Consider the following 25,871-nt stretch of genomic DNA (forward strand, 5'->3'; position numbering starts at 1 on the left):
CATGGGCATGATATCTGATTTGAGGCTGAATTTGGGGGGCCCCCATGCAAAAAGGTGAAGATTCGTGAGGATCCGTGCTTCAAAACCACGTTTTTGGGCCACGGTGTCGCCAGGAGGCTGTGGATCCTTGATTTTTGTGGTGCAGGCTGTACCCCTGGGCATGATATGTGATTTGAGGGTGAGTTTGCGGTGGCCCAATGCAGAAATCATGAGGATCCATGAGGATCCGTGGTTTTTAACCACGTTTTTGTGTCATTGCGGCCACACGAAATAGTGGATGCGTGATTATTTTGGTGCTGTCTACAGACTAAGACATACTCTACAGTATCATGGTGTTATTTTTTTATTTGAATGAAAAAATCATATGAATTCATGAGGATCCGTTTAAAATCATCTGGATCCGCGTTTTACCCTGTCCCAGAGCCATTTACTGTATATATAATTTTTGTTGATTTCTCTTTGGTATTATTATGCTCACATCTTTTAGGAACTAAAAGAGGGCTGGTGTTGATCGGCTGTCGCTACAGCAATTGGGTGGGCGATTGGTGGCTTCTGCCAGTGAGGGGACAGACAGACAATAGGTGGGCTTTGTGATGCGGACGAGTGGCAGCGTAGGTCCGGCGGGTGAGCGATTTTTGGAACCCCCCCCCTAAAAAAGCTGAATAATTGTGGGTACCCCCCCCCCAAAGCTCAGCAACTCTGGGCAATTTCCCTCCGTTTTCTTAATTTGGAGTTCCCCATCTTATACACAGAAAAATCCAGCACATCCTGCCTTTCTCCTGTCATAGGACTCCAGGAGGTGTGGAACTGTTTCCCAATCCCAAATGGTCCCCATCCACCTCCTGAGCTCTGTCAGGGTCCTAGCACCACATGCCTCCAGACTGTGCCCTAGGGCAGAGTCTCTGGCTTCATCCACCGAAGGGTTGGAGCCTGGGGGGTATACTGACTCCACACCTAGGACCAAATTGGGTATTAGAGTGGTACCTTGCTTCTCAAACTTAATCCGTTCCGGAAGTCCGTTCTAAAAGCAAAGCGTTCCAAGACCAAGGCACGCTTTCCCATAGAAAGTAATGCAAAATGGATTAATCTGTTCCAGACTTTTAAACACAACCCCTAAAACAGCAATTTTACGTGGATTTTATTATCTAACAAGACCATTTCTGGGTTAGGCTTAGGGTTAATTTTAGGATTGGGTTAGTGTAAGGGTAAGGATTAGAATTAGAATTAGGGTTCGGGTCAGTGTGACTTTATGTTTCCTTGTGATTTTGATTCAGTATCAATTTTATAAAACCCCTTTTCCTTTTAGGACGAGGCTCTGAAAAAGAGCCTCCTGAAGACAGCAATTCAGATGACCAAGGCACTTGTGCAGACGAATGGTGAATTGGTCATCTTCCCACACAACGCGGAGCTCACTATCTGCATTATTGTGAGTAAAAAAGAAAAAGAGGGGGATATCCTGGGGTTTTTCTTTAGAGCGTTTTTAAAATAGGTGTTTAGGTAGAATGTGTCTGGTAGAATGTGACATGAGTAGAATGGGTCCTTTGATTTAAAATGCATCTCTGGGCTGCTTGTGGGCCCTGTCTGGTGTTTTGACACAAGTAGAATGGGTCCTTTTATTCAAACAAATATCCTTTATTAGGCATATCAAACCACACATTATCACATGAAATTTATATACAAATTATACAAAATACAGACTCAGTTGAGTAAGCCTTATCCCAGTCAGTTCCTTAACTCCAGGAAGAGTACAGATATATATAAATCCTTCAGCCGAACACTGCTGCATCACCTGCCGATTCAGGAGCACTAACTCTCTTTGTAATGGCCCAGCCTTTCTGCATGGACAGCACTCAGAAATTCAGCTACGGCTGTAGTAATTTGATCATCCCTGTCCGATAGTTGGACCTGAACAGTTGGTAGCTTGGAAATCAGCCTATTGAGTTGCAAGGCCTCTAATAGTTGTCTTCTGGCATGAATTCCAAATTCACAAGAAAAGAAAATATGCCCCAAAGTATCAGGTTCCTGTTTACTACATTTGCAGAGGCGCTCTGATTCTGGGAGAGCCAAATATCTTCCTCTCACCATCATCGAGGGAAACATCTTAAATCTGGCCAACATAAACAGCCTACACCAGGGGTTCCCAACAAAATTTTCTCGAAGACCCCTCATCGAGCCGCTATTGTGACAAGGACCCCCATTAATTCCTAATCCTAAAATTAAAAAGTGAGAGCCAAATTAAGAGTCTTTTTAATACTTTTTTACAGTTACAACAGAGTACTCCATCAGTATACAGTTAGTTTTAATTTTCAGTTCTTAATGAGATGAGTTAAATCTGTCCTTTGAGTTCATTATTTCTGAAATATTAGGTTCCAAACTTGAAACTTTCACTCTGAAATCCGACTGCATGTCGAGCCGATTCCTATATTTGTTTTTCATGAAATACATGGAAGAAAATGCTTGCTCACACCGATATGTGGTTGCAAATGGAAGGATCTTTTTCATTGCCTTATCTCCAAGTTCTTTGTAGTCCTTGCGTGCTGATGCCCAGAAGTCTGTAATTTTATCACTGATTAAAATGTTTTTCATCGTACCACAGCTGGACAGATCCACAAGTTGATCTTGCTCTTCAGTGAGGCCTTGGATTTTGTGTATTTCTTCACAGCTGAAGGGATTTCGAATCCATCTGTCGTCAGGGTCAGGTTCAGGGAAATACTCTCTAAAAGTGGTGGCTAGGCTGCGTAGATGCTCGGCTACATTGATCTTGATCTGCTCAGGCAAACTCTCCTCTGATGACTCCAAGAATTGTTTTAAAGTAGAAAAGTTAGTTAGTGACTTGTTTTCTATCCTTGACGCCCAGATCTGACACTTTTTGACCATAGCACTAATCTTATCCTCAACTTTGAACATGTCTACATTTTTTCCTTGTAAACTCAAGTTTAACACATTCAAGTGTTCAAACACATCAGCTAAGTACGCAACTGAGCAAAGCCAAGAGAAGTTAGTGAGAAAATCCGCGTACTTTGTGTCCAGAAGGAAGAGACGAACCTCGTCTCTAAGTTCAAAAAATCTTGACAAGTTCCTACCTCGAGAAAGCCATCTTACTTCCGTATGAATAAGAAGTTGCTCATGCTCACTGCCGATCTCTTTACACAACAAAGAAAATAATCTGGATTGCAGAGGTCGAGTTTTAATGTAGTTGATGATTTGAACTACTTCTTTCAGAATCTTTTGCAAAGGTTCAGGCAATCTTTTGGCTACTAAGGCTTCACGATGGATACAACAGTGAGTCCATTTCACCTCGGGAGCTACTGCTTTGACACGAGTTTGAAGTCCTGTTTTATTGCCAGCCATTGCCTTTGCTCCATCCATAGACAAGCCTACACATTTTTCCAGGTGACATCGTGTTCATTGAGATAATTATTTAATGCAGTAAAAATATCGTCTGCTTTTGTATGCAGTAGTTCGCATGAAAAAAGAAAATCTTCGAACACTTGGTCCTCCCATAAGAATCGTGCGAAAACCAACATTATAGCTTTGTTTGATATGTCTGTGCTTTCATCCAATTGTAGAGCGTACATGTCACTCATGCGAAGTCTAGCCAGCAATGTTTCTTCGATGTTAACTCCCATATCAGTAATTCGTCTTTGAACGGTATTATTTGAGAGCGCGACAGTTCCTATTATCTTAACAGCTGCATCACCTAACATTCTCTTGCAAAGTATTATTGCTGATGGCAGTATAAGTTCCTCAGCAATTGTGTGGTTTTCCCCACATTTAGCAACAAGCTGAGCCACCTCGTAAGACGCAAGGGTTGCATTTTCATTTACATTTGCACCACAGTGTTTGGCAATTGTTTTATGAGATGTTTTCAACTCTCCTAATTTATTTTTGAAAAAATCTAATGACTTACTTTTGTACTCTGGGTGCTTTGTTTCAAGATGGCGCCGGAGTTTTGCTGGTTTCATACATTCATTAGAAAGGCTTTCATAGCAAATTACACATTGAGGTTTAGGCTGTTCCTCAGGTCCAGTGGCCGTAAAACCGAATTTCAAGTAATCAGAGTGATATTTTCTATTTTTTCCAGTAAGCTTAACACTGGTCTTGGAAGGGTTAGACTTGCTTGCTTGAACATCAAATGCATTATCTTCCTCTTCATCTGTAGGCCTTTGTCGTTTTAACGAACTACTTTTTAACCAACAGTCCATTTTTAACTACGCGAACTGGGTCCCAGCCCGTTGAGAATTCCAAAAGCAATGTCCTTTCCAGTGAGCCTCGTTGGTGTGGTGAGAGGTGGGCTTGGGCCTGGACCACTGGGCTCCCACGCAAAAGCGGCTGCGGTTTGGTAAATCGAACCAAAAGTAATTGAATGTAAATTAGATCACAGGTATAAATTCATAAATGCTCACCTTTCCTTCTCTTTAATGACATCCTTATCTAATTATTATTTATTTATCTATCCTCTAAGGAAATTTTATTTAATCGTTTATCTTATTTAATTCTTATTGTATTCAATTTTATTTTAATTTTATTTTTTCCTTCCTAAAATGACCGTCGTCGTAAGGCCGAAGCCACGCACAAATCGGCGCCGAGCACGTGGGCAGATTTAAAATGGTGGCCCCCACGTTTCCCCGGCAACCAAACAATTAGACCCTAGCTTGTAGATAAAACACAGGGCCACCGGCAGATAGAACAAGGGACACACGAACCCGCCCCCCCACACCGTTCTGAGCTGATGGAAGGGGGAGAGGCAGATGCTCGCAACCGCGGCAAAACTCACGTGGAAGCCAAGGAGATCCCGGGCGGAGCGCGGTATACTGGGGAATGGTCCTGGCCAACCGCTCTTCTGTTTCCAGGCTCAGCTGGCCCCCAGCGTGGACTGGGATCGCGAGGCAGTAGGTAGTACGTTGGGGAGAGGCAGCCGCCTCGATCCTGCAACGTATGCGGGCTCCCAAAGCCCTGGTCCTGCAGACGATGGCAATGCTGCAGACGCCCCAGGAACCCTGGTAGACTCCTTCTGTAGGGTCCTTCGGGCTACCGCTGCAGCCTGAACTCCCTGCCGGAAGAAGCGGGGCGCGCACGATATAGAGGCGAAACACGGCAAGGCGCCCGGCAGCTTGAGAGTGCTCCCGGGAGCACCGACCTGTAGGGAAAGAAAGCAGGCAAGCCAAGTAACGAACTGGGGCGAGTGCAATCTGCTGCGCTGCAGCAACCTCGAGCCCTAAACCGCCTCCTTCGCCGATGCCTTGGGCCGCGCGCGCACACCCTCCGCCTCCCAGCTAGTTTAAAAGTGGGGAAGCCCCGCTTCCCGGCTGACCCGATTGGTCAGCCTGGTTATGACGGAGGCGGGAACTCCCCCCTCGCGAGGGGGCTGAGATCTCAGCCCCCATCGCGAGAGTTCAGTCGGCCCAGCGAGAGTTCAGTCGGGCTGATTTGGCGGCGCTGGCACGTTGGTCGACTTTAGGAGCTCCGCGCCAGCGTGCCCGCCGCCATGGGGAGGTGATCTTGCGGACCCCTCTGGCATAGCTCGCAGACCACTTGTTGGGAACCACAGGCCTACACAGTTCATGTATCCCTTTTGAAAATCTCTGGACAGAGGGAGATTTAAATGGAGAGGAGAACAGGTGCTGTGCTTTGCAACCTCACACCTTCCAGGTTATCAAAGATGTACAAAAATATAGCAAATGTTTGCTGGAGGTGTGTGGTAATGATGGAAACTTATTTCACATGTGGTGGACTTGAGAAATCATTAAGAAGTTTTGGAATAAAATTCATGATGAGATACAAAAAAAATTGGGGAGAAATATCCCAAAAAGACCAGAGATTTTCCTATTAAGTATAACATTTCAAAAAGAGATACCATCACAATCAAAAGAAATCCTACTGTATGCTTTAGCAGCGGCTCGTTTGGTTATTGCCAAAAATTGGAAAGAAAGAGAGGCCCCAAAAATTACAGAGTGGCAAAAAAAATTGCAGGAAATGGCCGAAATGGCACAGCTAACAAATAGTTTGAGAGGAAAAGTTAAGGAAGATCTTGTTAAAAGATGGGATAGATACAAGAAATACGTTTAAAAAATATACTGAAGATAAAATTACTATGATAGCGTATGAGTGAACTGGTAAGGATATAGGTTGATTTAATAGATTTGTGGAAGCTTAAAGAATTAGAATGTGAAAACATACTGAAAGTAGAAACAGTATTGATTGTATATACATTCGATAATGAACGAACAAAAGACAAGCTGCTGGAGATAACAGGAAGTCCAGAGTCCCTTTTTTCCCCTTTTTTCTTTTAGTCAATTGTTTATTCAATATGTTCTATGTCAATATAAGTATTTCTTTTCTTTTGTTTTTCTTTAAATGAATAACTTTCATCTTGAGTTTATATTTTCATGCCAAGCTTACATATACCTGGGTTTCTTTTTTCTTTTACTTTTTCTCTTTACTGTATAAAAATGTATATAATATTGTTGTTTGATTGGAAAATAAATAAATATTATTGCAAAAAAAGAGAAAGTTATCCAGCATCTTAAGGTCACCTGAAATCCACAGTGGGGTGCCATATAAAAGTTGGGCACAAAATTTCATGTCAATTACTTGCAGTACCGCTGAAATATATCTGTTTCCTTCAGGGGGAAAGAAAAAAAAAGATTTGATGTGGTGGGCTGTCCCTTTAACCTTAGCTATTGCCGCACAGATGTGTGTGTTCCAGTTCATATTATTTTTAAATACAATCCCCAGATAATTAAAATGCTTCACTTCCTGTATTAGATGTTGTCAGAGATGCTGATGCGGCTACTCTAGAGTAACGACTCCTCACAGCATAGTCCTTTTAGGCTTTTATTAAGTGCTGATTATTTACAGTGCTCAGAGCGATCTATATACATGTTGTCGGTCAGGTGTCAGTACCTCCGAATGGAGGTTGGAGTGTTTTCCTCAAGCAAAGAAGCTTGGGGAGACCCAGCCTCTTCCCCCGACGTTTCTTGCGCAATTCCGGGGTCGGCGGGACTGGCCTTCCCCCCTTGCTCCCCCCTTCCTGTCCCACCTTGGTCAATGGCTCCGCTACCTTGCCTGAGCCTCGGACACCACTTCCTGATTCTCCGCTGGAGGCAGAACTCTCCCTGCTCTCCCCAGCGCTCGGGGATGGGCTGGAACTTAAGATGGGAGGGACCTCCCGGTATCCCCTGTCCCTCACAGATGTCCATTGGTTATATAGTTTTTTGGGTTCCCTCTCTTTGTAAACTGCAGAATTTTGGTCTTATCATAATTGATTTTTAAATTATTAAGGGAGCAGAAGTTTGAAAAGCTCTTAAGTAATTTTTTTAATACCCAAAGAAGAGAGTGAGATAATTGCTGCATCATCTGCGTATAGTAATAAAAAAACTGGGATATTGTTTAAATAAGGAATACTGTATGAAAGGTTACATTCTGAAGAAATAATGGTAAATCAGATAAGAATAGATTGAATAGAGTAGGTGCCAGGACACACACAGCCTTGCCTAACTCCTTGATTGTTCAAGATTGGACCTGCAAGTCTACCATCTTTTGAAACTTTAACATATATTTGGTTATTAGAGTGTAAACTTTGTATCAGTGTCAGTAGATGTGGGTCTATACCAAGGTGTTCCAGTTTGGTCCACAGTTTGTTACGGTCGACCGAATCGAAAGCACTTTTTAAATCTACAAATGCCACAAAGAGTCTTCGCTTGTTTCTCATGACATATTTATCTACAAGAGGACTTAACACTAAACATTGATCAAGAGTTGAGGAGCCTGCCTTGAAACCAGCTTGTTCCTTACCAGGCAGACCTTTGGTTAGCATCCATTGTTCCAGTTTAATAAGCAGGGATTTGGCATAGATTTTGCTTATGCGTGGTAACAAACTTAATAGGCCTATAGTTCTCTTGGCAGTTCCTATCGCCTTTTTTCAAGATCGGGACCACTATTGAGTTATTCCACGATTTGGGTACAAGGCCTGAATGATAAATAGAATTAAAAAGCGGGACAAGATTAATGGCCCACCATTCCACATTTAGTCTCAGCAGGTCTATTGAGATGCCATCCATACCCGGGGATTTCCCCTGTTTAAACAAAAAAAATATCCTTTTCATCTCCTCTTCAGTAATTTGAAATTGTGTGGTTCTTGCCGCAGGAGATTTAAAATTCTTCTTTGTAAAAGCTTGATGTTCATAAAAAACAGAGGTAAAATACGTAATCCAAGCTTCATCCCTTATATTGGGGAGATCAGTGGTAGTTTTTATTGAGAGAAGTGACCAGAAGTTTTTAGAATCTTTAATTTCTAATGCAGCCACAATTTTGGACCATTTGGGGTCCTTTGATTTAAAATGCATCTCTGGGCTGTTTGTGGGGCCTGCCTGGTGTTTTGACATGAGAAGCTGTTGCACTGGGTTTTAGGACTTCAGACATAGAGGAGATGAAAAAACGTCAGGCAGCACAATTCCAAAGTTCTAAGAACTATTTTATTGTTTCTGTCAGACAGGAGCAATATGGTGAGTGAGAAGAATGCTTCTCTACTGCACCAAAAACCTTGTGCATGTACAGAGTATAAATACAATCTTATACAATAAAGGTCTGCCCCTTACCCCACCCCTATGCAGTATGTCTTTAGCCAATCAGAATGTTGTCTGACTTATTAATTTCAAACTACAAAGCCCTTTGCCTTCTCCACTAGGTGGTGCTGAACAAGAACTATTATTGCATCTAAGGAGCTGGACATCACTTTGCATATCTCTATACTTTGGTATCTTTGCGGTCAAGCTCCTCTAGTTTCGGGTCGGTGTAACAGGTGTTCTTGGCTTATGCGTGACGGAGCACTCAAGCGTGAGGGACATACTATTTTCGAACTAAGCTGAGAGATGTATCTAAGCTGCATATGTGAAATGGAGGTTTGCACTAGAATGGAGTTTTACAGTTAAGATGGAGTTTGACCAAACTTTGGTCAAGCCTAGCACTGGTCAGGATGGCTCAGATGCCACATCGCGGACACGGAGCAATGGATTCAAGCTACAAGAAAGAAGATTCCGCCCAAACATTAGGAAGAACTGACAGTAAGAGCTGTCCGGCAGTGGAACTTGCTGCCAAGGAGTGTGGTGGAGTCTCCTTCTTTGTAGGTCTTTAAGCAGAGGCTTGACAGCCATATGTCAAGAATGCTTTGATGGTGTTTCCTGCTTGGCAGGGGGTTGGACTGGATGGCCCTTGCGGTCTCTTCCAACTCATGATGGGAGTTAAACTTAGCTTAAGTAAGATTTTGAAGATAAATATTCAACAAATTGATCTTTATGCCATATTACCATTAGTACAACAAAATAGTTTGTATGAAGTTATTTGGGCATTTCCGTCTCCAGTGATCCCCTCTAAAATGCTAAGACAGAAACAGAACCTAATCAGGAGGAAAATCATACCTACTAGAGTTTTTACTGATAATATGATAAAACCCTTATTCTTAAAAACGAGGGAGGTAATATCACCAAATGTAAACAATCTATTTTTTAAAAAAATATTTTTTATTAATTTTACAGAAAGGAAAACACAACACTTTAACACAACAAATACAAACAAAAAGAACAAAAGAAAACATTATAAGAATAACAAAACAAAGAAAAAACACCAAAGTCCAAATACCATAATCCTTTTCCCTTCCTCGAGTTCCCTCTACCTGCGGTTCATTTCTCATTCATCTTTAGCAATTTCCAATTCATTATTTAAAACTCTTTACAGTTTCAATTCTCTCATACATCAATTTGCATAACATAATACTTAAACCCGCAGTTTCTATAAACTTCTAAATTTAATCTTAATATACAATTTTACCATACTTTTTAAGATAAACTTTGAAATCTTTCCACTCTTCTTCAGTCGCTTCTTCTCCCCGGTCGCGTATTCTCCCGGTCATCTCAGCCAGCTCCATGTACTCCATCATTTTCATTTGCCAATCATCCACTGTTGGTAATTCTTGGGTCTTCCAGTTCTTAGCTAATAATACCCTTGCCGCCATTGTAGCATACATAAAGAAATTAACATTTTTCTTGGGAATCTCTTTTCCAACTATACCCAATAGAAAGGATTCTGGTTTCTTAATAAATGTTTTTTTCAACACTCTCTTTAGTTCATTATAAATCTTCTCCCAGAAATCCCTTACTAGTGGGCAAGTCCACCACCTATGATAAAAGGATCCTTCCTCTTTCTTACATTTCCAACATTTATTATCTTGATTATGATAAATCTTAGCTAATTTTACTGGTGTAAGATACCATCTGTACATAATTTTCATTATATTTTCTCTTAAAAGATTACACGCAGTAAATTTCACATTCTGTTTCCATAATTTTTCCCAATCTTCCATCAAGATATTATGTCCCACATCCTTTGCCCACAGTATCATGACATTCTTTGTTTGCTCATCTATCGTATGCCACTCAAGCAATAACTTATACATTCTGGAAAGTATTTTTGTTTTTGGTTCTAACAATTCTGTTTCCAACTTTGACTTCTCTGATTGAAAGCCAAGTTTCCTATCCAATTTAAATACTTCATTAATCTGATGATATTGGAGCCAATCATCAAGCTTATTCTTCAACTGTTCATATGTTTTTAACTTAAATTGGTCTCCTTCTTCTATCAGCATGTCCCTATATTTTAGCCAACTGGTTTCCATATTCAATCTTTTATGTGCTTTGGCCTCCATCGGTGAAATCCATTTAGGTGTTTTTCTTTCTAACAGATCTTTATCCCTAATCCAAACATTATACAATGATTTTCTAATTATATGATTCTTAATGCCTTTGTGAACCTTCACCTTGTCATACCACAGATATGCATGCCAACCAAATGCATTATCAAAGCCTTCCAAATCTAATACATCAGTATTTTCCAACATAAACCATTCTTTCATCCAGCAAAATGTAGCCGCTTCATAATAAATCTTTAGATCCGGCAGGGAAAAAACCCCTCTTTCTTTGCTATCAGTTAAAATCTTCTATTTGATCCTGGGTTTTTTCCCCTGCCATATAAATTTTGAGAGCACCTTTTGCCAATCTTTAAAGCAATCCATCTTATCAATTATTGGCAATGATTGAAACAAAAATAACATCTTTGGCAATACATTCATCTTAACAGCTGCAATACGGCCCAACAAAGACAACTTCAAATTCAACCATATTCCTAAATCTCTCTTAATTTCATTCCATAACTTATCATAATTATCTTTAAATAAATTCAAATTTTTTGCTATCATATTTACACCAAGGTATTTCACCTTTTTAACAAATAACAAACCAGTTGCTTCCTGTAGCTCCTTTCTTTCATTACTATTTAGAGTTTTATCTAAAACTTTGGTTTTACTCTTATTCAATTTAAATCCTGCTACGCTTCCGAATTCATATATCAAATCCAGTGCTTTGATTGCACTGGATTCAGGATCTTGTAAGGTCAATACCACGTCATATGCAACGGCTTTGAGTTTAAATTGCTTTCTCCCTACTCTCACACCTTTAATTTCTTCTTCTTTCCTAATCATAGAGAGTAAAACCTCCAGGACAGATATAAACAACAAAGGGGAGAGGGGGCACCCTTGCCTTGTTTCTTTTTCAATTCTAATTTCCTCCGATACCACATTATTAACAATTATCTTTGCTTTCTACTCAGAATAAATCGCATTTACTCCATTCAAGAAAATTTGGCCGATCTCCATCTTTTCTAAATTCTTCTTTAAAAACATCCAAGAAACATTATCAAAGGCTTTCTCCGCATCTATAAACATTAATATGGCTTTTGTATTTGTTCAAGTATCTCTAAAATGTCCACTACATTCCTAATATTATCTTTCATATGTCTTCTGGGTAAAAAACCCGCGTGATCATGGTGTATATAATCCTTTAAGACTTTTTTCAATCTTGAAGCCAAAATGTTCGAAAATATTTTGTAATCCTCATTCAATAAGGAAATCGGACGATAATTCTTCACTTGAGCTCTGTCTGTATCAGGTTTCGGTATCAAGAGTAATGTAGGCCTCTCTCCAGGTCTCCGGCGCCTCCCCTCTTTCCAATATTTGGTTGCAATCAGCCAGTCTTTCAATGTTTTGTAGTATTTAGCTGTCAGTCCATCAGGTCCTGGTGCTTTACCCAGTTGCATTTGCATAATTGCATATTCCACTTCCTGTCTTGAGATTTGTTGACCGAGTAGGGATTTTTTATCTTCAGGGATTTTACACAAGCCATTTTTGTCCAAAAACTGCTCAATTTTATCTTTATCTTCTTTTTCTTTCATATACAGCTGTTTATAATATTTTTGGAAGCATTTTCTAATCTCAGCTGGGTGCTCCAGATTCTTTCCTTCTTCAAATGTAAACAATCTAACGCTATCAAGGAAAGAGTTTCCCCCTCAACAACAAGAACTAGACATGGCTTCCTCTAGTCCACAGATGGAGGACAGACCTGGAAATCCTAATGCATCTATCGAAGAAGGTGCCGGAATTACCTCTTTCGATGATTTACAACCACAAGAACAGACTGAAATAATAGGCAAACTTGACAAACTTGGAGCACAATTGATCCAGACAAAGAGCCGGATAGACAATAAGGCTATGCCAGCCCCCAGGTGCTCTGAGGAGCAGCAGACCTGCTTCAGTTCAGCCCATTGCCCCAAACTGCGACCAATAGGCTGATTTCAGAGATTCAGCAAATACCTGATCTGTCGAAGGTTAGCCAGGCGGTACCCCGATTACCTCCATTAATAAATCTTGATTCTTTACGACCTCGAGGGAGCATCACAGTCTAAATAATATATCGACACCTTCATCAATGCCTGAGCTCGAGTCCTCGCCCTAACCAACATCTTAGATCTCCAGCAGGGCCCCACTCCTATGCATTGAAGCCAGCCAAGAGACTCTAGGTCCTCATGTCATCTCAAGGAGGGACCCACCGGGGCAAGAACTGACTTGGGATTAGATATGACAGAAGATCCATTGGGACGCATAAATAAAATTTTGCGCCCAGTGCAGGAGAAATTGCCTATGACCATCGCCAATACTGATTTAATTCCTTTTTCTTTGAGTAACCACCCGGCCAGTAAGTCTAGTGACTGTGGGGAAACAAACAAGCCGAGACAAAAACCTACCTCTAGTGTAATGAGCGGTCATGCTATTACTGCAAACCACCTAGAAAATTTGTCCTTCCTGAACAGAGGTGTAACATCACTTTTGCCCCAGAGGAAAATTACCGAACTTTTTAGAACTGGAAATTCATTAAATCCCGACCCCCCCCCTCTCTGACCATTAAACTCCCAGTCAGACCACCCGTTGCTTTCATTCCTATGTTGGAATATTGCAGGGTGGAGGGGGAAGAAATCAGACCCTGAATTCCTAAAATTTATGAACCTATTCCAGGTAAGCCTTTTACAGGAAACTTGGGAAGATGAGTTAATAAAAATCAATGGATACGAAATTATTTTACTGCCTGCATGCCCGTCCTCTAAAGGAGGCCTGGCTATAGCAATCTCTTTAAAATGACATGCCAAACTTACCCTCTCCACCCTTATTAATGGTTGTTAAGCTGGTATTGCCTAAATTGTAAAATTGGTATTGGTTTGGCTGTTTTATGTTGAATTGCTGTTTGATATGGGCCAATGGCCGAAATCAATTGACTTCCTTCCTTCCTTCCTTCTTTGGCAGGGGGTTGGACTAGATGGCCCTTGTGGTCTCTTCCAACTCTAGGATTCTATGAGCCCAATTCCTGTGCCAACTTGAGAGCCCTGGCAGAGGGATAGGACTTGCAGCACCAGCTGGGAGAGCAGTTCAGCATCTAGTGCGGGCCGTTTCCTTTCTTTATTGCAGAATGGCGTACTTTCTTATATAAAAAAAATAGAGTGCAGCCAGCGGAGGTGGGATGGCGGCAGCAGCAGCAGCAGCAGGCGGCGGCGGCGCAGGAGCAGGAGGGGGCAGCACCTGCCCATGCTGGTGCTCCCTTCTGTGGAGGCCCACAGAAGGAGGCAGGCCGCCCCGGTGGTCTTGCCACCCTTGGTGCAGCGGCCCTTGTTGCCTTCTGCACCAGCAATCCCAGGTGAGTAGGCAGGAGCAGGTCCCTTTTGGGTTCCTCTTGGCAAGGCTTGCCTCCTACGAGGCCAGAATCTCTCCCCCCTCACCCACCTTTGGAACACTCCCTGGGTTCCATCCACACAGACTTGGAGTCAAAGGACACAGGTTAGACCGGGTTCAAACGCCTCCTGAAATGGCCTAGATTTCAATGTCTAACTTCAGGCCATTTCCTTGCAGGATGGCATACGTTCTGGAAAAAAAAAAAAGAGTGCAGCCAGCGGAGGTGGGATGGCAGCAGCAGCAGCAGGCGGCGGCGGCGCAGGAGCAGGAGGGGCAGCACCTGCCCATGCTGGTGCTCCCTTCTGTGGAGGCCCACAGAAGGAGGCAGGCCGCCCCGGTGGTCTTGCCACCCTTGGTGCAGCGGCCCTTGTTGCCTTCTGCACCAGCAATCCCAGGTGAGTAGGCAGGAGCAGGTCCCTTTTGGGTTCCTCTTGGCAAGGCCTGCCTCCTACGAGGCCAGAATCTCCCCCACCCCACCCCACCCCACCTTTGGAACCCTCCCTGGGTTCCATCCACACAGACTTGGAGTCAAAGGACACAGGTTAGACCGGGTTCAAACGCCTCCTGAAATGGCCTAGATTTCAATGTCTAACTTCAGGCCTTTTCCTTGCAGGATGGCATACTTTCTGAAAAAATTAAAAAAAAAGAGTGCAGCCAGCGGAGGTGGGATGGCAGCAGCAGCAGCAGGCGGTGGCGGCGCAGGAGCAGGAGGGGCAGCACCTGCCCATGCTGGTGCTCCCTTCTGTGGAGGCCCACAGAAGGAGGCAGGCCGCCCCGGTGGTCTTGCCACCCTTGGTGCAGCGGCCCTTGTTGCCTTCTGCGCCATTGTTCCCAGGTGAGTAGGCAGGAGCAGGTCCCTTTGGGGTTCCTCTTGGCAAGGCCTGCCTCCTACGAGGCCAGAATCTCCCCCACCCCACCCCACCCCACCTTTGGAACCCTCCCTGGGTTCCATCCACACAGACTTGGAGTCAAAGGACACAGGTTAGACCGGGTTCAAACGCCTCCTGAAATGGCCTAGATTTCAATGTCTAACTTCAGGCCTTTTCCTTGCAGGATGGCATACTTTCTGAAAAAATTAAAAAAAAAGAGTGCAGCCAGCGGAGGTGGGATGGCAGCAGCAGCAGCAGGCGGCGGCGGCGCAGGAGCAGGAGGGGCAGCACCTGCCCATGCTGGTGCTCCCTTCTGTGGAGGCCCACAGAAGGAGGCAGGCCGCCCCGGTGGTCTTGCCACCCTTGGTGCAGCGGCCCTTGTTGCCTTCTGCACCAGCAATCCCAGGTGAGTAGGCAGGAGCAGGTCCCTTTTGGGTTCCTCTTGGCAAGGCCTGCCTCCTACAAGGCCAGAATCTCCCCCACCCCACCCCACCTTTGGAACCCTCCCTGGGTTCCATCCACACAGACTTGGAGTCAAAGGACACAGGTTAGACCGGGTTCAAACGCCTCCTGAAATGGCCTAGATTTCAATGTCTAACTTCAGGCCTTTTCCTTGCAGGATGACATACTTTCTGAATTTTTTTTAAAAAAATAGAGTGGAGCCAGCGGAGGTGGGATGGCAGTAGCAGGAGCAGGCGGCGCAGGTGCCTTCTGCACCAGGCTTCCCAGGTGAGTAGACAGGAGCAGGTCCCTTGTGGGTCCCCCTTGGCAAGGCCTGCCTCCTACAAGGCCAGGGTCTCTCCCCCCCCACCTTTGGAAGAGGTGTGTCCAATGGAGCAGGGACTTCTGGGTGGCTGCCCCTGGGGGGGTTATACATGGCAAAATCCGCTGCCTTTCCCTCTCGTCCGCCTCCCTTACTCACCTCTCTCTCTCTCTCTTTCTCAAGAGCTCTCCGATGAGAACTTTAAGTACTTGTGGGCGGGTAAGAACATGCCACAAGGAAGACCACTGGGAGAAGCTTTGGAGATGATGGAGGAGAGGGACATCCTCGATACCATCCTGCAACACCTCCGGTCCCCTCCCCAGGTGTGTGTGAGATGCAGGGGGGATTTAACTGAAATCCAATGGATTCTAATTTATTTAACAATTTATTTAACGAAAACAATAAGCTTATAGCATATGTATTCATGTTTGTTAACTGATGTGGTTAAACATTATAAAAAATCTTTGACTGAATTTTAGTGCATATGAAAAACTTAAAACAAATCCTTATTTTCCAGTGAATAGGCTTTGGGCTATAATGCAACTTAAATAGAAAACTATCTTTCAAAAGATTTTTCCTCCAAAAGCATGTTATTATAGACATCCATTTTTTTAAAAAAAAAAATTAAAATCCGATTGAAATCAAAGAAATCCGATTATTGGTTTTTATCCACCCTGGTCTGATGTTACACAGCATGAAGCAGGATTCCCCAACCTGGCGCCCTCCAAATGTTCTGGACCATATGCTGGCTGGGGCTGGTGAGAACATGCATGTAGAAGGGTTCAAGTTGAGGGGAACTGCCCTCCAGCTGTTTGGAGACTACAATTCCCAGTGGTCAGGGGTGATGGGCATTGTAGTCCCCAAACAGCTGGAGGGCCGAGTTTGCCTCTGCCTGAAGTGTCAGGAGCCCAGCTTGGAGGAAGGTCCGGTTTGCAGATGCAAAAGATGATTTCCCCCTGGTGAGAAGGAGTGGGGCTGAAAAAGAGGACCCGGCCACCTTGGGGAAGCAGAGAATGCGATCAGTGCAGGATCCGTAGACTGGAAGAAGATATTTGGTGGGGTAACTTGGACCCCAGCAGGGAATGTGGCGTGTTTTTCCTTTAACTTCTGCAGCTGATCATTCCCGATATCTGGGAACATTTCAGAACCCGATATTGTGCACTAAAAGTTTTTGTCATTGTATTGGGCCAAATATGGCCAATATTCCTCTTTGCTCTCAAGAGCAGTTTCTTTGCCAGGCCTGTGCATTTGGCAGAGCAGGCAAGCAAATACTTTAGGCTGCAACAGAAATATTAATAAATTTAATAAATCAGAATACTGGGGGTGGTATTGTTTCTGTTTGTTATTATGGTATGCATTTTTGTGTTTTTATATTGTAAGCTGCCCTGTGATCTTCGGATGAAGGGCAGAACAGAAATTTAATAAATAATAATAAAAACAATAGCCAGAATGCCTAGGTCCTGTTGATTCATGGCAGGAAACAAAGTGCTTTAAAGGAATGGTGTGTCTCCCAGTCCAGAGGCTTTCTTGAATCTTGTTTGGAGTGTTACTTAAAAAGAAAGAAAGGATTGATTGCAATAGATTTTACTCCAAATGATTTTAGCAAGAAGTCTATTTCTAGGCATGCAGGGTTTTTTGTTTTTGGAGAGAAGACAAGGGGCAAATCAATGGCAACTGTTCTCTAGACCAGAAACAGGACACTTTTCTTTCTTTCCTTCTCGTCTGCCTTGTCCCAGGTTGCACCTGTCTCCAGCCTGCGAGCCCCTGTACCACCTGCCCAGCCAAAGCCATCCAAGGCTGGGTATAATAGGGTAAGTCCTGAGTCTGGTGGATGACACTTAGCATACTGTTGTGTATTGAGTCAAAGGATTTTATCTCTGCACTTATGTGCTTTAGGGTAAGGTAACTGCCTTTTGGTTCCAGAAGGTACAGCTACTATTGGTTCATTTAAGCTGCTGTATTTGGATCCTCTGTCTTATTGGTTTCCTCCAAAAGGCAGCACTGGGATTGCCTGATATTGTTCCCTCCAAAATCTATCCCTTTCTAGCTAGTTCCCTGTCCCTATAAATGTGGCCTTCCTGCCCTCAGAGTCAGTCCTGTTTTGCCCTAAATAAAGAACTGTTCTCTTGAAGATGTGTATCTGGACTTCTTAAGCCACGACACAACACCTCTCACTTAGAATCCTAGAATCATAGAGTTGGAAGAGACCCCAAGGGCCATCCAGTCCAACCCCCTGCCAAGCAGGAAACACCATCAAAGCATTCTTGACATATGGCTGTTAAGCCTCTGCTTAAAGACCTCTAAAGAAGGAGACTCCACCACACTCCTGGGCAGCAAATTCCACTGCCGAACAGCTCTCACTGTCAGGAAGTTCTTCCTAATGTTTAGGTGGAATCTTCTTTCTTGTAGTTTGAATCCATTGCTCCGTGTCCGCTTCTCTGGAGCAGCAGAAAACAACCTTTCTCCCTCCTTTATATGACATCCTTTTATATATTTGAACATGACTATCATATCACCTCTTAACCTTCTCTTCTCCAGGCTAAACATACCCAGCTCCCTAAGCCGTTCCTCATAAGGCATTGTTTCCAGGCCTTTGACCATTTTGGTTGCCCTCCTCTGGACATGTTCCAGCTTGTCAGTATCCTCCTTGAACTGTGGTGCCCAGAACTGGACACAGTATTCCAGGTGAGGTCTGACCAGAGCGGAATACAGTGGTACTATTACTTCCCTTGATCTAGATGCTATACTCCTATTGATGCAGCCCAGAATCGCATTGGCTTTTTTAGCTGCTGCATCACACTGTTGACTCATGTCAAGTTTGTGGTCTACCAAGACTCCTAGATCCTTTTCACATGCACTGCTCTCAAGCCAGGTGTCTCTCATCCTGTATTTGTGCCTTTCATATTTTTTTTTGCCCAAGTGTAGTAATTTACATTTCTCCTTGTTAAAATTCATCTTGTTTGCTTTGGCCCATTTGTCTAATCTGTTAAGGTCATTCTGAAGTGTGATCCTGTCCTCTGGAAAATAAAAAAATTCCTTCAGTAGCACCTTAAAGACCAACTAAGTTTTTATTTTGGTATGAGCTTTCGTGTGCATGCACACTTCTTCAGATACAGTGAAATGGAAGTTTCCAGGCACTTATGTAGGTTGATGGACTTCCATTTCATGCGGCCTCGATAACATCCTGTTCTTCCTACGAGGCCAGGGTCTCCCCACCCCACCTTTGGAAGAGGTGTGTCCCATGGAGCAGGGACTTCCGGGTGGCTGCCCCTGGGGGGGGTAATACAAGGCAAAATCCACTACCTTTCCCTCTCGTCCGCCTCCCTTACTCACACCTCTCTCTCTCTCTCTCTCTCTCTCTCTCTCTCTCTCTCTCTCTCTCTCTCGAAGATTTGGAGATGATGGAGGAGAGGGACATCCTGGATACCATCATACAACACCTCCGGTCCCCTCCCCAGGTGTGTGTGAGATGCAGGGTGGATTTAACTGAAATCCAATGGATTCAAATCACTAGTCAGGAAGACTTGATTTAAATCACATTTTCTGCAACAGAAAAATTAATAAATTTAATAAATCAGAATACTGGGGGTGGTATTGTTTCTGTTTGTTATTATGGTATGCATTTTTGTGTTTTTATATTGTAAACCGCCCTGTGATCTTCGGATGAAGGGCAGTACAGAAATTTAATAAACAATAATAAAAACAATAGCCAGAATACCTAGGTCCTGTTGGTTCATGGCAGGAAACAAAGTGCTTTAAAGGAATGGTGTGTCTCCCATTCCAGAGGCTTTCTTGAATCTTGTTTGGAGTGTTACTTAAAAAAAAGAAAGAAAGGATTGATTGCAATAGATTTTACTCCAAATGATTTTTTGCAAGAAGTCTATTTCTAGGCATGCAGGGTTTTTTGGTTTTTTTGAGTGACAAAAACTTTTAGTGCACAATATCTGGTTCTGGCGTTGCTTCTGGACGAGGAAAAAGACAGAGAGGTGAGTGAATGTGTGGGGTGTCCGGGGGGAGGAGAAACAGCAGGACGGGGACTCTGCTCCCACTGAGACTCTCAACCTCCAGCCTTGTCCTGGAAGAGCCTTCTCCTTCTGAACCCTCCCTGAAGGCTCCAACCTCCTGCTTCAAGCGCCTCCCAGCTTGTCCCTCCCCCAGGCTGCTCCCCAGAGTCCCGCCACCACCACCCAGGGTCTAGGGGTCACCCCCAAAGTACACTGACTCCTGTTTTTAGGTTGGTTGGCATTTCTTCAATAGTGGAAGCTAATTTTGGTGGGAGGGGGGTTGTCTCCTGGTTACCGTAGAAGATAGAGTCACAGAGTTGTAGAGTTGGAAGGAAGGGATCCCAAGGGTCATCTAGTCCAACCCCCTGCAATGCAGGGATCTCAGCTCAAGCATCCCTGACAGATGGTCCTCCAACCTCCAATGAAGGAGAGTCCACAACCTCCCGAGGGAGAGTGTTCCCTTGTCAGAAAGAAAGTTTGGAATGAAGAACCTCCTAGAGTTTGGAAGAGGGGGGGCACAACCCAAGAGAGAAGGCAGCCAGCAGGTTGGGAGAGGCAGAGAGAAAGAGAGAGGGGGGGGTTCAGCTGTAACCAGCTTTATAAAATGGATGGGGGGCATCCCGGGGCAGGGCGGCTGCCCAACTTGCTCTCGTGCAAGGGTTCTTCTGCCTTCTAGGAGTGCCTGCTGGCCACATTCAAGTGTGCTTTAGAGTAGACCCATTGAATTGAATGAACATGACTAAGTTAGGCCCATTCCTTTCAATAGGTCTACTTGGAGCAAAGCAAAGTTGAGTCTCACTCTCTGTGTTCACCTCCGTATATTTGTAAATGAAGTGAATTAATGATTACAAAGGCATAGTAACTGCGTGCGGATCTAACAGTTCCGTAACCTGAGGGGGCCTTGGGGTCATTTGCCCCTGACTTGTGGCGATCACACAGGGATCCCCTGTAACTTCCTGACAGGGGTTTTAAAGTGAACGCAAAACCTACGTTTATTTCTTACAGAGTAACAAGCGTATGGTTTCAAAGATGTTGTTCAGTCAATATATTAACGTAGGTCCTATACCTTCCTATACCTTCCACCCAACCAGAACTGCCTAGGTTCTGATCGGATCCTTTCAGATGCTGACTGTCACTGACTCAGATTTACTTTCTCACACAGCTTAAAGTTTAAACCAACCCACAGACTCCCCTCAGCTCAACAACCACAACACGCTCCCCTCCCCTCCCCTCTCCCCTCCCCTCCTCATCTCCCCTCTCCTCCCCATCTCCCCTCCCCTCTCCCCTCCCATCTCCCCTCCCCTCTCCCCTCCCATCTCCCCTCCCCTCTCCATCTCCCCTCTCCCCTCCATCTCCCCTCCCCTCCCCTCTCCATCTCCCCTCCCCTCTCCATCTCCCCTCCCCTCTCCATCTTCCCTCCCCTCCCCTCTCCATCTCCCCTCCCCTCTCCATCTCCCCTCCTTTCCCCTCTCCCCTCCCCTCTCCCCTCTCCTCTCCATCTCCATCTCCCCTCCCCTCTCCATCTCCCCTCCCCTCTCCATCTCCCCTCCCCTCTCCATCTCCCCTCCCCTCTCCATCTTCCCTCCCCTCCCCTCTCCATCTCCCCTCCCCTCTCCATCTCCCCTCCCCTCTCCATCTTCCCTCCCCTCTCCATCTCCCCTCCTTTCCCCTCTCCCCTCCCCTCTCCCCTCTCCTCTCCATCTCCATCTCCCCTCCCCTCTCCATCTCCCCTCTCCTCTCCATCTCCCCTCCCCCTCTCCATCTCCCCTCCCCTCCCTTCTCCCCTCCATCTCCCCTAAACTCCCCCCCCCCCGCACCAAGACTTGTCTTATACTCTTGTTGACTCCGCCCCTGGGTTCTCATTGGCTATACATTTATCCCTTTCACACACATACTGGGGAATACATCACTCTCTTCATAGGCAAATGCCACACCTTCCATTTAACATCCATCAAGTGTTACTTCAGACGCCCCAGACAATGGTTAATATTCACTGTGATTTGTTCAAAGGAGCCAGTTTCCTAATCCATGGTTAGAAGTTGGCTTGTTTCAGTTAGCCTTTGTTAGGATTAACCGCAGTGTGTCCTGGTATGGGCATCACTAAACTGTGGTTAGTTAAACATGGAGGAAAAAGCTTCCCGTCTCCTTTTTGCAACTGTGCTAGTGGAGAAAGGAGCAGGAGCCGATGAGACCAAGGCTCATTCGCACAATCCTCAACCATCGTTTATCACGGAGGTGACCCAAATGGTGCCCTCCAGATGCTACAGGCTGCAGCTCCCATCCCTCCTGACCAGTGGCCGTGCTGGCTGAGGCCAATGGGAGCTAGAGGCCAAAACATATGACCTCTGGACTTTATTGTTCCATCGGAATGCAGCCCTGAACTCTCTTGTGCTCTGCCATCCAAGAGAAATGAAACCCAGGAGTGTCTTGCCCCTGGATTTTTTCTGTGAGTTGGGAAATGACAAATGACATTTCTCAACCCTCACTATGGAGAAGAGGTGCAGATCCACCTGGTTCATTTTAATTTTTAAAAAGCAGCTCCCGTGGAAAAGAGCACCGGTGGTCAGTCTACACTTCTCACTGGTTGACTGACCGAACCCAAAGAGAACTCCTTCATGGTTCCTCATCATCCTGGGGGGGAAAGGGACCAGTGGGGTGTCACAGGGTTCTGTCCTGGGCCCGTTGTTGTCCAACGTTTTTTTAACAAATGACCTGGACAAAGGAATTGAGGGGATGCTCAACAAATTTGCAGACGACACCAAACTGGGAAGGGTAGCCAGTGCTGCAGAAGACAGAATCGGGATACAAGATAACCTTCACAGATTGGATTACTGGGCCCAAACTCACAAAATGAAATTCAAGAGGGTCAAATGTCAGGATCCACATTTAGGCAGGAAGAAGCCGATGCACAGCAACTTACTGACTACTCAGATTTTCCCAGCTGCTAAGAGGTCCCAACTAAGTGGTGGTTTGCCTCCTATTGCGATGAAGGTTTCCAAACTCACTTTCGCCACCCTTTCCCTCCAGATGGCAGAGGAGAGGAATGGCAGTCTCACCGTCATGTTTTGCTATGGCCAGGTGGCTCTCTGTTCTGCTAGGAATGCTTGTGCAAAGCACACATTTGTTTCCTTTCAAAGATATGTCTCTCTCTCCACTTTCTCCTTGCCATACATTGCATCTCCTCTTCCTCGCCGTTTTTCTAAACGGAACCCCCCCCCCCATGCTGCGACCATAGAGCTCCATAACCACCCCAGTCCTTTTCGTTGCCCCCTTCTGAACTTTTCCCAGTTCTGAATTATAATTTTTGAGGTGAAATAATATCTTGGTTGGTCCCAGTGGAAAACTGGAGGTTTTGAGCAGGGAGCACTAATGCTGTGTTCTTTTGCATGACCCTTCTTAGGCAAGGAAGTACAGATGAGGGAACAAAAGAGGAAGGGCCACGTGGTCAAGTGGGCCAGGGATGATTATTTTAACTCTGGCCCCTCCATCTACCTCCAGGACATCTCGAAAGTGGCCCAGGTAGGTGTGTCTTTTTGGACTCTTTTCTTGCTAAGACCGCAGCCAGCTCCCAGATAGCAGAGGTTCGTCCATTCGGGCAAATGGGGCCCTGCCCCGCCAGCCTTGCACACCATCAAGTGTTTTCTTTCTCAGCTCCTTTTTCACCCAGAGATCGGCCGCCTGTTCAGTCTGGAGGGCCCGCTGGCAGTAAGAGATTGGGGACGGGGGGTACATATTCTTATTCTTACATTTTAATTTATACCCCGCCCTCCCTGGCCAGGCCTGGGCTCCGGGCAGCTAACACCAAATATAAATTACAATAAAAAGTAATGGAAAACAACAACAAACAATGCAGTGTTCTTTGGCATGCATATCGCCAAACCCGACCCCGCTTAGGTAACAAAAGTGCAGATGAGGGAGAACATTTGGAAGGGCCACGTGGGGAAATGGGCCAGAGAGGATTTCTTCATCCCTGGGCCCTCAATTTACTACAATAATATTTTTATTGGTCCCAGTGGGAAACTGGAGGTTTTGAGCAGGGAGCACTAATGCTGTGTTCTTTTGTATGACCCTCTTCTTAGGCAAGGAAGTGAAGAGGAGGGAAGAACAACGGAAGGGCCACATAGTGAAATGGGCCAGGGATGATTATTTTAACTCTGGCCCCTCCATCTACCTCCAGGACATCGGGAAAGTGGCCCAGGTAGGTGTGGCTTTTGGGACTCTCTCTTGCTAAGACCGCAGCCAGCTCCCAGATAGCAGAGGTTCGTCCATTTGGGCAAATGGGGTCCTGCCCCACCAGCCTCCTCAGGCAGCCCCCACCACCTAGGGCAGGCTTCCCCCAACTCGGCCCTCCAGGTGTTTTGAGACGACAATTCCCACCATCCCTGACCACTGATCCTGCTAGCTAGGGATCATGGGAGTTGTAGGCCAAAAACATTCTTTGACATGAATATCCCCAAACCCGACCCTACTTAGGTAACAAAGTGCAGATGAGGACACTTGGAGGGTATAGGGTAGTGAACTTTGCTTTTCGCGGCACTTTCTTTGGCCTTGCACACCATCAAGTGTTTTCTTTCTCAGCTCCTTTTTCACCCGGAGATCGGGCGCCTGTTCAGCTTGCAATTTATTACGGACATCTTAATAGTGTAGATGGTGGCCCCCAGCCCCCTCATGCAGATGGGCAGCATGAGGGGGCTGGGCTACCTGCTGGAGGACCCGCTGGCGGTAAGAGATTGGGGGCGGGGGGCACATATTCTTATTCTTACCTTTTTATTTATACCCCGCCCTCCCTGGCCAGGTGTAATGCCAAACTCTAGGTGTAATGCCAAATGAACACCTAGAGCTTTGAGTTGATGTTTCTATCTTTGCAAGCCTAACTGGGGTGAAATAAGGGACGTAACCCGGGAACCTTGTCTATGGACATTGGCTTGCCACGCCTGTTTGCCAATTGGAGAGATTGTTGTCACCTCTACACCTGATGTACACCTCCTCTTGTGGAATTCTAATATTATTTCTGCTTTGAAAGTACTTTTGAATTGACTTATCTCCACAAGAATTACTTCATGAACACTTCATTCATTTTGGACTGAATCCTTGTTGATATTTTGAACATGGGGGTGTGCCTTTTTTGTTATGTTGATCTTGTTAGTTTGATAAATCTTTGAACCAAGTTTTGAATATGTTTTTGTATATTCTGTTATAACAGCCAGTTGCGCATGTTTACGTAGCTAAATTTTGTTCGTAACGGAGGTTTTTGTTGTATGCATGTATACGATTCACATGGACTGCGGCTGATACTCGGCAGAGGGGGCTCCTCTTTTTATTTAATAGTTTATAAATTATATTTAATTTAATAGTTTATAAATTATATGTTATCTTTTATATTTTATATATTAAATTGTCCTTTTTTGGCATGTTCTTTTGTTTGTGTGTTTCTTTCTCTCTTGGGGGTGGGTGGGTGTTGGGTTGTGCACAGGTAGAGTTTTGTATCGTTCTGTTCTTAAGGGGAGAGGGTCAGGGCTGCCCAGGAGTTGGCTCCACCAACAGAATGGCTGGGGCATGTTCCACGGGGTGTGTGTGCGTGTGTGTGTCCTGGGACATCCGATCTCAGTGATCACGGGCAGCAGCAGGAGTTACGCTAAGTCCAGACCATGTCATTACCAAGGAGGCAGGTTTGGTCGTTGTTTGAAGACTATTCCTGCCTCCGGGTCTGGTCTTGACCAGAGGGATACTGGAATAAGCAAGGGGGGGGGGCCCACAGGGCTTTGAGGTGCTGCTGTGCAATGTCAGGAAGACCTTGTTTGGCTCCAGCTTCTTCACGAAGGAATCGGCCTCCTCAGAGAGCTGCTCCGTGTTGACAGTGGACGGTCTTGTACATGTTGAACCTTTGCTGGAAAAGGAGAAGGGAAAGTGAGGAGCAGCAAATGGCACTCCCTGCAGGGCAGGCTTGTGGTTCTGGCTGCCTCGTCTCGAAAAGGATGTTGGAAAAAGTTCAGAAAAGGGCAACCAAAATTATCAAGGGTGTTAGGGCAAAATTCTGGGTGTGAGAATGCTCAGCCACCCAGCTCAAGAGGCAAGGGCCTGTGGTCGTTGCGGAGTATAAAAGGAAGGAGTCCAGCCACGATCCGGAG

General features: G+C 45.0%; 1 protein-coding gene across 1 annotated transcript in view; it reads left to right on the forward strand.

Moving 5' to 3' along the window:
* Nucleotides 1-25,154, forward strand: part of LOC148684506 (uncharacterized) — a 44,293-nt gene extending 19,139 nt beyond the window's left edge. Inside the window, exons 2-10 of the mRNA XM_088652804.1 lie at nt 1,307-1,426; nt 14,721-14,942; nt 15,161-15,382; nt 15,632-15,705; nt 15,923-16,062; nt 17,476-17,550; nt 19,130-19,197; nt 23,144-23,262; nt 23,823-25,154. Coding sequence (XP_088508930.1) covers nt 1,349-1,426; nt 14,721-14,942; nt 15,161-15,382; nt 15,632-15,705; nt 15,923-15,935 — 609 coding nt within the window. The 5' untranslated portion in view covers nt 1,307-1,348 and the 3' untranslated portion in view covers nt 15,936-16,062; nt 17,476-17,550; nt 19,130-19,197; nt 23,144-23,262; nt 23,823-25,154. The remainder of the gene's footprint in view (nt 1-1,306; nt 1,427-14,720; nt 14,943-15,160; nt 15,383-15,631; nt 15,706-15,922; nt 16,063-17,475; nt 17,551-19,129; nt 19,198-23,143; nt 23,263-23,822) is intronic.
* Nucleotides 25,155-25,871: the final 717 nt, after the last annotated feature.

Source organism: Zootoca vivipara, chromosome 10, assembly GCF_965207765.1.
Source record: "Zootoca vivipara chromosome 10, rZooViv2.hap1.1, whole genome shotgun sequence".
NCBI classification, from domain to species: Eukaryota; Metazoa; Chordata; class Lepidosauria; order Squamata; family Lacertidae; genus Zootoca; species Zootoca vivipara.